General features: G+C 37.6%; 1 protein-coding gene across 1 annotated transcript in view; it reads left to right on the top strand.

The window, feature by feature from the left end:
• The window catches only part of map3k20 (mitogen-activated protein kinase kinase kinase 20), a 90919-nt gene extending 81142 nt beyond the window's left edge, over window positions 1-9777 (top strand). Inside the window, exons 17-20 of the mRNA XM_002934606.5 lie at window positions 2436-2552; window positions 3082-3156; window positions 4652-4799; window positions 8463-9777. Coding sequence (XP_002934652.2) covers window positions 2436-2552; window positions 3082-3156; window positions 4652-4799; window positions 8463-9151 — 1029 coding nt within the window. The 3' untranslated portion in view covers window positions 9152-9777. The remainder of the gene's footprint in view (window positions 1-2435; window positions 2553-3081; window positions 3157-4651; window positions 4800-8462) is intronic.
• The last annotated feature ends 4442 nt before the right edge of the window (window positions 9778-14219 follow it).

The following is a 14219-nucleotide window of genomic DNA, read 5'->3' as shown; positions in this document are numbered from 1 at the left end:
AAATACTTTCTTTTCAGCACAGTTGTGGGGACTGAAATGAGCTCACTAATTGCCTCCCATTTCGACTGACATGTGGTGGTTTAGTGGAAAGGGAACGCAGCGGGGAGAAGGAAACAGGAGGCTGAGAAAATGAGAGCTAATTATTTTCACTGCCGCATGTCAGGCTCTGTGTCAGCCTTGTTTTTACAAACTGGAAGGTTTAGCACTAAATAAAACAAACTGGCGTCATGTTTTAGATACTGGCAGTGTCATAGAAGCAGCTGCACATCTCAAAGACAATATAATGCCTGCATTTGCACGGACCCCATCTGACAGCCACTGTGAGCCACTGCTTCCTAATGAGGATATCACAGTAGTGCCAAGTAAAAGGTGCTGAATTATGTATGATTCTTCATCAGTAAAGCAATAGTCCTTTACATCATTACGAGACATTGTTTTCCTGAAGAGATTAAAACATCCTTTAGTCCGAGACCCTGAAACCTACATTCGCTAAAAGAGGGCTATTATTGGAATTTTTGGGTAGAGCTGCTTGTGGGTTTTCTTTCTGGATAAGAACATCTCACGGGAAAAAGCTACGCGGGGTCACGACATGTGAACTGTGGTAGAAGAGGAACAAATTATCTTCACTTGTATTATCTCGCTTTAAAATCCGGGCAGGGTTTAACATAATGATAGATAACCCAGGTGCCATCGATGAATGTTCAACTGTTATGACTCTGAAACAGCAGGTCCCGGCAGATGAGATAGATAATAGCAAAGAATTTCCAGGAGCAATTCAGAAGCTCAGATGATCAACATGTTACTACTTTTAATAGCAGCATGAGCGGCATTTTGCTCAGATATTTGCTTTATCTTCTTTGAGATCTATCACTTCTCGCTGCACGGGAGCCAGCTAAGAAATACACTTTCCCAGCACATCTGAAGGCACATGGCTGGCCCTCTTATGCCATGTTGTTCAAAACCGGTCATGCCATTTTAAAGTTTAGTTAGCTTATAATAAGGTTACATACAGGAGTACCTTAAGGAACTTGTTCCTTGTGTACTAATAAGATTTTTAGGGTTAGATACAAAGTCTTTGGATGGATATAATATTTTCATTATTTGCTTGAAGCAGAGGAGATAAAATTTGCTATGGCTGTGCCAGATTTGGGTAGTGGGGCTTGTAGACAACCAATAAGAGTGACTACCTTGGAAAGATATCTTCTGTTACAACCCAAAATCCTGTTGGTGCATTTGGAAAGACATCGACCCATATGAAATCAGTAGGGATGCACCAAATCCAGGATTGGGTTTGGTATTCGGCCAAGATTTGGCCTTTTTTTGAGGGTTCGGCCAAATCCACACTCCTGGCCCAACCAAATCCTAAAAATCATGTGACTTTGTGTCCCGTAACCCAGAAGTTGAAATTTTTTCACCACACGCATAAGGCGACATTTAACACTTCCAAAACCCAATTACCATATGCTAATTGCGATTCCGTTTGGTATTCGGCCAAATCCTTTACGAAGAATTCGGAGGTTCGGCCAAATCTGAAAAAGTGGATTTGGTGCATCCCTAGAAATCAGCCTGTTCCTTTATGACAAAAATAATTTTGTAGCTGATCGTCTGAAAGTGTGTGTGTGGGCACGTTACCACAGGTGCCATATCTAGCACAGAGTGACTGATACTTAAAACAAATTTAACAGCAAGCCTGCATTTTGTTGCTTATACTCTTATACACTTTGGGATGATGCAGGACTCCTTCACATAAATAGTTGCCTTATATAGATTTGTGAGGGTGGGTGCAACGCAACCCATGGAATACACATATATTTAGCCTTAATACGTATGAAAGATATCTTTGGAATACAGATGAGACATGATTATCCTGTAAATTATTTCTTTATCATCAGTGCTTAGTGATGTCATTTCTGTCACATGACTCACTTAAACTTGTGTATTATGAAAAAACCAACCAAGTTGACAATCCTGTTTTTAAATGCTGTGATGATTTGAAGACTCAAGATAAGATATTGTATATGTAGCGATACTGTATAGACAGCCTTGTAAATGTTTTTAAATTAATAGTTCAAGCGGGGTAGAAGCACTGTAGCATTTACAAATGTATACAAAACATGTTAGGAAAGACTAGGAAGAAGGAGAAAATCTAGGTGATTAGGTGTTGACTGCTGGTGGCCTGTGTGTGGGGATTTGAGATGAAACGAAAATGAACTTTTTGTGTGTTGTAAAGGGTAATGTGAGATAATCTGTCCTGTTTTGGGCAGGGGTGTCAGTCTTTCTTTTGTTTCTTACTCTACCCTAGATTATGGGTTTAAATTACTTGTCATATTACTTCCAGCTCCCTGTATTTTAGCATTATTATGCAAAATATTTGAGTTCATATGGAAAAATAAGAGCGCTTCATAATAATTGCATTCCAAAATATTTACTTTTAGGACTATAAATGGAAGATGTACATGGAGTTAGACGGAGACGAAATTGCTATTACATACATAAAAGATGTGACATTCAATAGAAACCAGCCAGATGTAGAACCTCTGAAAATGACAAAAGTAAGTTGATTTTTGATCTGAGTTTTAGCTTATATATGATTATTATTTATTATATATCTATCTATCTATCTATATATATATATATTGAGAAAACAGCATATAGACAGAATACAGAATGTATAGCCCACAGTGTCACCTGTCATCAATCTATACATGTTCTATAAATACCATACCATACCATTCAATAAATACACTACTTTCTGAAGGTTTAGAATAGATCTATTCAGTGTGTTAATTATCCTGTTATTTAATTTGATCAATAAAATATTTAATTCAGTGTGTGAATTAATGTGGTTCAGTTCCTAGGCCAATGTCAGCTTGTAGGTAAATTCTTTGTACAAATAGCTAAAGCCAAGTAGGTTTCAATGTTTCCTTTACAGGGCAAATTCTACTATTATTTGTTGTCTGCGTGGCACTGATTATAGTAAGCAATGAAAAACATTGTATCCAGCCTTTAATATTGTGTGGCCATAGCCTAATACACTGATATATTATTATACTAGACGTTTTGTTTTTTTTCTCTCCCCAGCCACCGTTTGTAATGGAGAAGTGGATTGTAGGAATAAGAGAAAATGAAACAGTTGAATGTATTGTTACTTACGAGGTAAGTAACAGAATAAAGTAAGAGGAGTTGCAGGTTTAAATTTAAAAAAAAATTGTAAAGGAATTTAAAAAAAAAGAAAGTAAAACTTCAAAATACTTTAAATGAGAACTAAAGGGACTGTTAATTGGCTTTATAATTTTTATTATGGTGGATTCCCATCACTGCTATTCCGAATTTTCATTGCAATGTTTTATGGGTTTAATGTCAGAAAGATGACAAGTAAATTAATTTTGGCGTTAATAGACCTGGTGCAAACTTTGATCTGTGACGTGCAGTTGGCAATATCCGTGCTGATAATCCCGAGGTTGGATTCCCTAGATAGAGAAGTTTATTTCAAACTACACTCAACTTATCAAAAGCCTATTTCTGGTTGGTTTCTATAGATAGAACATCAGCCAACTTCCCCCTCTTGGTCGTTATTGCATATATATATATATATAGGCATATTTTTTGATGTTGCCCATAACAACCAATCAGATCTTTGCTTTTGTTTTCTAACTTGTAGATAGCTGTTCAATTGTAATCGCTGATTGGTTGTTATAGGCAACATCACCGTTGATCTTGGCTTACATACTATAATAAATATGCCCCTAGGTGTTCTGTGCAATTTAAATGAATTATGTTGCGTCAATGTTCAAAAGCAGGTTCCATATTCACACTGCAGCTACTCTTTAGTTACACTCTGCTCCCCATTTTAACTACTTCCATTTAACAAGGAATACAGCCTATGTCAACCTTGGGTAAAATAGCCAAGGGTACATAGCCTTATTATTTTTATTATACAGATTACTAATAAAATAATAATTAAATGGTGGCATTGTAGAATGATTTGAAGGTGTTGCTTTAGTGAAGAACCAATGCTTCTAATTAGTTACTAGTTAAGTAGTAATAGTAAACAAAATACATAATTTAATTTTGTTCCCCCAATACAGTATTCTCTTATAATCAAACGCATACTTGCAAAGGTCTCAGGCTCAAGTGTAGAACTGCATCCTCCACTGCTCAATAAAGAAGCACTTGGGCTTTGCTGCACTCTGCACCCATTTAAAAATGAAATACAAGAAGTGAGGTGGGATGGTGATATTTTCGGCAAGCAATTTTCCACTTGCCTTGGTGGGAGATCCAATTTAGAGAAAGCCCCAGGTCCTGAGCATTCTGGATAACGGATCCCATACCTGTATTTCTGTCCTGTACTGATGGTGACACTTCACTCCCCCTATGTCTTCAGCATCTGTGTCTGTGAGAACAGTTAACAATATATTTAATTGGGTCAGTGCATTTGTTATCAGCCTAAACCCTGTAACCCCTTTTTTCAAAGAAAAAAAGCTAATATATCATTAATTCCTTGTAAGTTAAACCATTAATTTACACCAATGCTTGTCTCTAATCCGCTGAACTGTTTTCATTTTCACTGTTTGTTTTTGTAATGTATTTTGGCAAATTTGTATGCAGAATGTGGTCTGAATGTGTTGTCGTTTGATATTGTTTCCACCAGAATGATGTCAGGACTCCTAAAATAACCAAACACATTCACAAGATTCACTGGGACAAGATGAAAATGCAAGATGCGGTGAAGTCTGTCCAACTAGCAATAATGTCACCCCTTCTAACTTCTGAAAGCAAGCAAAGCAACTATGAGTCAAGTAAGATTATACAATTAGCAAATGAAACATCTAATCTACGCATAATCATATGAAAACACTCTGAGTCACATTTCTAGCAGTGAATCAGTCCAGAAGAAGATTATTATTACAAGATTTGTTAATTTGTTCTATTATTTTGTACAGGGAAGCATAATGGTTGGCTTAGCCTAACAGTTATTTGACTTGAAGAAGGAATTATAAACAAAAGCCTTTTTTTTACCCCTGAGCCACATGGCTTAAATTCAAGAAACAGTGTCAGTTAGGCACTAAACTCCATGATTAAGTATTTTTTTCTAAGCGTGCCATGTTTTGTTAATCTTTCGATGTTCATGGTGCAAAAACCTAATGGAAAATAGAGCTACCTGGCATGTAAAGGGCCAGTAATAACAAATAAAATAAGTACCTGTTCATTCAGCTCCTCCTCCACTATTTGTTGTTTATATGAGAGGTTTTTTTGCTATAATTCTGCAGAGAGCCATAAATGACATTTGACTTATATATGTTTAAGAACTAAAACCACTGTATTGTAGACATGGCCACCAGGCCAAGGGTAGGTGCTCCTAGTATGATCACAAATGCAATGGAGCACAGAAAAGTAAACATGGCCTGTACAATCGGGTTAAAGAAGAACAAAACCCATGTATTTAAGTTAAGATCTAAAGTGGCCACCCTTCCAGATCACACTCCTGTACTCCCCCAAAATAGCGCATCTCCCTTTTTATTCATAAAAAGCAAAGTACTGCAGCAGGGTTGGCAGCTGCCATCTCACACCACTTACTCTCCTCTTTGGAGTTTTGCCAAAACTCAGCTTGTGCAGTTGAAGTCAGGTTTAGAGTGCTGGTGTTGGCTTCCAAGTAAAGAATAAATGCCATAAGATGGAGCCCACCAACTTTTGCCCTTGTTGTAAGTCATATGTGTGTTGCATTGTTTCCAGCCAGCATATGCACAGCCAATGGAGGACATTTATAATGAGGAGATCACACACAAAGGAGGTGGAGCTTTCATCTTTTCGGAAGGCTTTTAAAATGGGGAGGAAGCCCTCGACAATCAACATAAGTAATAGAAGTAGAATTTATGCTAAAACACATTCTGCCTGTTCTAATTTAAAAATATACATATATTTCTTTAGAAATTAGTAATGGGGTTTTTTTTTTTTTTAGATTTGACACTTAGGGGCACATTTACTAACCCACGAACGGGCCGAATGCGTCTGATTGCGTTTTTTTCGTAATGATCGGTAATTTTGCGATTTTTTTCGGCGTCTTTACGATTTTTGCGTAAAAACGCGAGTTTTTCGGCGTCTTTACGATTTTTGCGTAAAAACGCGAGTTTTTCGTAGCCATTATGAAAGTTGCGCAAAGTCGCGATTTTTTCGTAGCGTTAAAACTTGCGCGAAACGTCGCGCCTTTTAAGTTTTAACGCTACGAAAAAGGCGCGACTTTGCGCGCAAGTGTTAACGCTACGAAAGAATCGCGACTTTGCGCAACTTTCGTAATGGCTACGAAAAACTCGCGTTTTTACGCAAAAATCGCGAAAAAATCGCAAAAAATACGAAAAAGTCGCAAAATGTTCGTTTCCAATCGGAATTTTTCCAATTCGGATTCGAAATCGTGTCTTAGTAAATCAGCCCCTTAGTACCTCCCCTGTAATTCGCTAAGTTAGTTTAACTAGAAATATTGAGCTCTGTACTTGTAAACCTCTCACTCTACCTCTTTGTCTCAATTTCTTGTGATTATGCAGGTAGTTAATCTGTGCACTGGTAATCTAATTATCTACCTCGCAAGAACCACAAAGTAAAGCTGGCCATACACGCACCAATAATATCATAGGAAACCTCATTTCGTACGATATTTGGTGCGTGTATGGCAAGTCGCAGGAGGCTGCTGATATCGGTCGCCTCGCCGATCGGGCGGGTTAAAAGATTTTGATCGGGCGCCATAGAAGGCGCCTGAGCAAAATCTGCCTTCAGGGCTGAATAGGCAGAAGGAGGTAGAAATCCTATTGTTTCTACCTCCTTATCTGCCGTTTCAGCCCTGAACGCTAGTGGCCGATTGAACGATCTTTCATGTGTGGCCACCTTTAGAAGCAGTTAGAAACCCATTATCCAGAAATTTCCAAATTACGGAAAGGCCATCTCCCATAGACTCAATTTTAATGAAATAATTCACATGTTTAAAAATGATTTCCTTTTTCTCTGTAATAATAAAACAGTACCTTGTACCAACTAAGATATAATTACCCCTTATTGGAACCAAAACAATCCTATTGGATTTAATTAAATAATTTTTTTTAGTAGACTTAGGTAGGAGATCCCAATTATGGGAAGACCCCTTATCCGGAATACCCCAGGTCCCGAGCATACTAGATAACAACGGGCCCCATACCTGTAGTAGTTTGAAGTTTGAGCTGTTTAGCCCACAAAAAATATAAATAAGACATAGGCAAAAATATATGTCCAGCACACAGCCTATTATACTGTATACTTTTTAGTGTAGTGATTAAAACAATGTTTTATAAGAAACCTTAAAATGTAGTATTTAATGTATAATTCTAATCATTCTGAAGTTGGTTTAACATGCTATTTTCTATAGCAAAGAGCAGCATATATAGCACTGCACCATGAATGCAAATATCCATCCAGCATGACTCCATGAACAGTAAGGGGGAAATAGACTTTTGTGATGATTCTAAAGTTTTGGTGGCGGCCTCATGGGACCTGCTGTTACAGACAAGCTGGAATTGGCATTGTTCAGCAATATAAGTTGCAGGCTCCAGTTTCAGACTAATTATAAAAATCTGCTTGTATTGTGCTGGGAAAAAAATGTTTTGTAAAGGAAAGGTTGTTACAGAAAACAGCTGATATAAATAAAAAGGCAATGAACAAAAACAAAGCATTACGAATAAAAATAAATGAATATATCAGTTCCAGAAACACAGAATGACTTCAAATGTGCAGTTTTGGTACGTGCAAATAAAACATGTAATATATAAGTAACCTGTACAAAAACATCATAGACTATTGATAAATTTATCAAAATTCGAGTTCATTAAAAACAAAATGCGAATGTAAAAAAAAATAGACGAGACAAAACTCACACGACTTTTCTTCTCGAATGCTAGCTTATTTAAAGCATAAGAAAACCTTTTATTTTGAAATCGCCTAAAATTACTCTAAACAGCCCCCAGAATAACATACCTTTCCCCATGCATGCAGATTTATTTTGTTTCTCTATTATAAGCAACTAAATTGTTTCTCTTTTACTGACCTCCTTGTCTAGTGTGAAACTCCACCCCCTTTTGCTTTCTGAGCACTTCTTCTCTCGGACTATGAAGACCTCAAAGAGGTGCCTGCTGGGCATGCTCACTGTCTCTGCTCCAATTAAAATCAATCAGGCATGCACAGTAGGCACCTCTTTGAGGTCATCATAGACTGAGAGGAAAGGAGGGCTCAGAAAGCAAAAGCAGGCGGGGCCTGTGTTTGGTTAAATTTATGTTTATGGGTTTCTGAGGATTTTGCAGGTAGGTTTATCTTTTAACACTTAAGTTTCAAATTCAGTGCATTATCAGTGTAATGAATTGTCCTGAATCCCAGTTCCATAATGGATTTCCTTTTCCACGATATGTTTCACTGCTTTTATTTATTCTACTTTTATGGCCTTGCAGGTGTGGACTGTCAGTGGATCTACACTTTGAGAATGCGTCAGATGGCCACTCCCACATCACCTCAGCATGCAGCAGGCCTACCTCGGTCTCAGTCCTCCAGCCTTTCAAACTTATCTCAGATTTTACCGTATCTGCAGAACCAAGAATCCTATGCCGCCGCTGTAAGACGAATTCGCGCCAGTCCAACTTTGCAAGTTACATCAATAAATTATTCACGCAGTTCCTCCCCAACACAGTTTGGTTTAGCTAAAAATTTGTCTTCCTTGTCAATCCAAAGCTCCAAAGGCAGCAGTGCTTCTAGTACAGCATCTGATAGTCCATCAGAAAGAGAGCGAGCCCATCGAACACCCAATAATTCCTCTTACCAACACAATAGGCACAGCACACCCATGCAGAGGAGAAGTGGTGGCAGAAGCCCTCAAATGAATAGTGGCAAAAATTACAAGTCTTATACTGTAACTTACAGTCATTCAAGACCTTTTGAACAAAGACCTCAGAGAACGAACCAAAACAGATATATTCCAGGGATGCCAAAACTGGAATCTGATGCAGCTGTTAATGGAGAAGAGAAAAACAATAATGATGGTGGATGGATAAAGGTGGATTATTCCAAAAAGACTCATAAGCAAACTACAACTAGCAAGTCACACAAAGACCGCTCCAAGTCTTTTGGACGTGGTCGGAGATAAAATTTATTATATTGTATAGATTTAGGGCTAATATTTATTTTTATTACAAAGGGGAATTTTATATGATACAAATAGTATAAGAAAAAACATATCCATTTTATTTTTACTCGCACAGTGAATGTTTTCTTAATTATTGATAAATGAATGAATAGTAAATAACATACTATATTTTAGTATGTTTTTAGAAACTGTTTTTATATTAAATGAAATGGCACGCTATTATATTTTATATATAAAGGTATTAATTTATGTGAAAGGGAAACTAAAGAACACTACTGTGTCTTTAATGTTAGTGGATTCTATGATGAATGTACTTAGACATATAATGTACCTGTTTGTGTAACTAAAACAGAAATGCAGGATACAGGTTGGCTGTGGAACAAACCCAGACCAAAGCTGGTTACTCGTGGGCATGTTGACGATATTCAACCAAGCTGGCACAAAATCTCACCATGCTTTGGCACGAGACAAAGATTAGGGAGGCCCTTCGGGGGCCCCATACATGGGCAAATAAGCTCCTGAATCGATCTAAAGGCCACCTATAGTGGATGGATAACATACAGGCACAAATTGGAGTGAACTAGGACAAGTGAATAAATACACACTATGTTATTATAGTACTTTAAGATTTTGCATGGAGATACGCCTATTTTTCCACATTTAGCATTGGGGTATTGGACCTGAAACTGCTCATTCATGATATTTGGACATTTGTATGTTTGTGACATGCCTGTATTAGTGTTTCATAACTCATTTGAACAGTACAATACAGGTATGGGATCCGTTATATGGAAACCCATTATCCAGAAAGCTCTGAATTATGGGAAGGCTGTCTGCCATAGACTCCATTTTAAACAAGTCATTCAGATTTTTAAAATTGATTTCCCCTTTCTCTGTAATAATAAAACAGTACCTGTACTTGCTCCCAACTAATATATAATTAATCTGTATTTGAGGCAAAACAATCTTATTGAGTTTTAAGTTTTAATTATTTTTTTTAGTAGACTTAAGGTATGGAGATCCAAATTACAGAAATAAGCCTTATCCAGAATGCTCAGGGGATTCCAGATAATGGGTCCTATACCTGTGTTGGACATCATATGCACTGCATCAGTTTCAGGGGAAAATAGTTACATAGTTACATAGGGTTGAAAAAAGACCATTGTCCATCAAGTTCAACCCATCCGAGTAAACCCAGCACACAACCTATACTAACCAATCTATACACTCACATACATAAACTATATATATACAACCAGTAATACTAACTGTAGATATTAGTATCACAATAGCCTTGGATATTCTGCTTGTTCAAAAACTCATCCAGGCCCCTCTTAAAGGCATTAACAGAGTCTGCCATTACCACATCTCTAGGAAGGGCATTCCCCAACTTCACTGCCCTCACCGTGAAAAACCACCTACGCTGCTTCAAATGGAAGCTCTGTTCCTCTAATCTATAGGGGTGACCTCTGGTGCGCTGATTGTTTTTATGGGAAAAAAGAACATCCCCCAACTGCCTATAATCCCCTCTAATGTACTTGTACAGAGTAATCATGTCCCCTCGCAAGCGCCTCTTTTCCAGAGAAAACAACCCCAACCTCGACAGTCTAACCTCATAGCTTAAATCTTCCATCCCCTTTACCAGTTTAGTTGCACGTCTCTGCACTCTCTCCAGCTCATTAATATCCTTCTTAAGGACTGGAGCCCAAAACTGCACTGCATACTCAAGGTGAGGCCTTACCAGGGACCTATAAAGCGGCAAAAATATGTTCTCATCCCTTGAGTCAATGCCCTTTTTTATACAAGACAGCACTTTATTTGCTGTAGTAGCCACAGAATGACACTGCCTGGAATTAGACAACTTGTGATCTACAAAAACCCCTAGATCCTTCTCCATTAAGGATGCCCCCAACACACTACCATTCAGTAGATAGTTTGCGTTTATATTATTCCTACCAAAGTGCATAACTTTGCACTTGTCAACATTGAACCTCATTTTCCAGTTTGCTGCCCAGTTTTCCAATTTTGTCAAATCGCTCTGCAAAGCGGCAGCATCCTGCATGGAACTTATAGTTTTGCACAATTTAGTGTCATCAGCAAAAATAGAAACAGTACTCTCTATGCCCACCTCCAGGTCATTAATAAACAAGTTAAAAAGCAAAGGACCAAGGACTGACCCCTGCGGTACTCCACTAACCACACTGGCCCAATTAGAAAATGTTCCATTTACCACCACTCTTTGTACTCTATCCTTCAGCCAGTTTTCTATCCAATTACAATTATTATGTTCTAGGCCAATATTCCTCAATTTGATCATTAACCTTCTGTGAGGTACTGTATCAAACGCTTTAGCAAAATCTAAGTAGATGACATCAACTGCCATTCCAGCATCAAGGTTCCTGCTCACCTCCTCATAAAAGGCAACTAAATTAGTCTGGCAAGATCTGTTACGCATAAAACCATGCTGGCACAAACTAATAGTATTGTGAACTGCAATGTATTCAACTATCCTATCCCTTATTACCCCTTCCAGAAGCTTTCCTACTACTGATGTCAGACTAACAGGCCTATAGTTTTCAGGCTGAGAACGAGATCCCTTTTTAAATAACGGCACCACATTAGCAATCCGCCAGTCTCTCGGCACCATGCCAAACCTCAACGAATCCTGAAAAATTATGTGAAGAGGCTTGGCAATCACAGCGCTCAGCTCATTTAATACCCTGGGATGAATCCCATCCGGTCCTGGACCTTTGTTTACCTTTACATGTTCAAGTCTCTTTTGAATTTCCTCCTGAGTGACCCATGCGCCAGTAGCTAAATTACTAGCACTGGGTATATTAAAAGGGAAGCCTTCATTATCTGGCTCCTCAGATGTATAGACAGATGAAAAATAAGAGTTCAAAATTTCAGCTTTTTCCCCGTTCTCATCAACCAACGTACCCCCCCGTGATAATAAAGTTCCCACCCCTTCTTGCTTCATTTTTTTACTATTCACATAATTAAAAAATAATTTTGGATTCTTTTTACTCCTAGCTGCAATATCCCTTTCCATCTCTATTTTAGCTTGCCTGATAGCTTTTTTGCATGCTTTATTTGCTTCCTTGTACCTGATGAAAGTTTCCGCTGTCCCAGCTAACTTGAATGCTTTAAAAGCACGTTTTTTATTACCAACCTCGACCTTAACTCTTTTATTCAGCCATAAGGGTTTTGCTTTGCGATGCCTCTCCTTGCTTACAAGGGGAATATACTGTTGTGTATACCTGCAAAGCAATGTTTTAAAGATGTTCCATTTTCCTTCTGTGTCTAACCCCATGAAAAGCCTTTCCCAGTTGACACATTGCAGAGATGCCCTTAAACTGGCAAAGTCTGCACGTCTAAAATTGAGCGTTTTAGTTACTCCCTTATAGAGCTGTCTCTGTAGCATTATCTCAAAGGAATGGTGTCTACAGTGGGTGTACCTTGCAGCCATAGGGTCTCCTTGTTTGAATTTTACATTTGGAAATTCAAGAATGGCACACTGCACATATATAGCAAACTTTGCAGATAACCATATTTCTTACTACTGGAATGATTCTATGCTGTTGTTTACATATTATAAATGAACCCCTTGCCAGTTGGGCTCTTTGATCCTGTTGCACCATGTTTTGCCACATCAACCCAGTAATTATGATCTACAACAAGAAGTTAAATAAAGCTGTGTAACTACCTTCAGTCCAATGAAGTGGGCATTTGAGGATTTACTGTACTCTTCTTATATTATGCATACTTTATTGCTGCTATATTAACAATAATATGTAAAAGGAGGGTTTTTTGTTAAAATTGGTGGAAAATGTATGGAAAATGTATTTTCATCATCTCAATCAAGATAACTGGGACCTGACTTAAGATTTTGTATTGTATGGATGTCCTTGGATTTGCAGCACTGGCAGACGCCAGTCATTTTGTTACACAAAATTGTGTTATCCTAAAAACATTCAGCATTATTTCCAATTGCCAGTATTTATTATTTGTAAAAAATGCTGGACACAGGTGGTAGACCTATTCAAACACACAAAAATTTCCCAAAAAAAAACACAAGGAGAAATGCTAATTATCTACAGATCTCAAACTAAGGGAAAAACGTGATTTTTAGTTGAGATCTAACAACATTTCTCATTTTCACCATTGATAAATCAGCTCTATAAATTTGTATTCCTCCACCTGAACAATGATGTGGATGGTCAATAACTAGTAACAAAACTGGAAGTCCACATTTATGTCCACCAGGGGGGGCTCATAGCACTATATAGGAGGGACCTGCCTAAAGTGCAGCTGGGCTGAGATTTGGGTTGAATGTTGATCTTGCTGTCCTAGATATTCTTAGAAAACCCATCCTCGATAGGTTAGATTAAGATTTGAGGTAATCACTTATTTGCCTGATCTAAAAAAAAAAAAAAAAATGATTGAATTATAAATGTCAAAAAGTGTTTAACGTTCTGAGATAATGATGGGATCTGAGCAGATGTTGGACTGCAAAGGGGGGCTTTAACCGAAATATCTGTAATTCACTTCCCCAATGCCCTTGATTTATGTGCCTTTTACTTGCTAAAAGCTATCAACAGTTCTATATAAGCGTGAGAAGAAGCAAGGGAAGTTTTTTTTTTATAACACTGAATGGTACAGTATTATTGACTGACATATTTTATAATGCAAATTCTGTAGAATGAATAAAATCACCAGTACTGCCCCTTTTTATAAGCCAGAGATGTTTTATTTTAAAAGGATCAGTCGGTATGCTCTATCTTTTGTACTGCTAACAAATGGTTTTTTCCTATCTTTCCAAAAAAATGTAATTGAACTAAACTAAAAAAAAAATGTAAATGAAAGAGAAGGGAAAAAATGAAAATGTTTTTGAGCTCAAAGAGTCCTGAAGACCTCAAAGCTTCTCCAGCAGATTTATACTGGGAATAATTATATTATTATAAATAAGCTCGCTTCACAAACAAAGGATACAGAACAATAATAATCTCTGTCAATTAAGCATAATCTGCCCTGGTACCACGAGGAATGGAAATGTTGTTTTATTTCA

This window comes from Xenopus tropicalis, chromosome 9 (genome assembly GCF_000004195.4).
Source record: "Xenopus tropicalis strain Nigerian chromosome 9, UCB_Xtro_10.0, whole genome shotgun sequence".
NCBI lineage: Eukaryota > Metazoa > Chordata > Amphibia > Anura > Pipidae > Xenopus > Xenopus tropicalis.
This window is presented reverse-complemented; position numbering and strand designations above follow the sequence as displayed.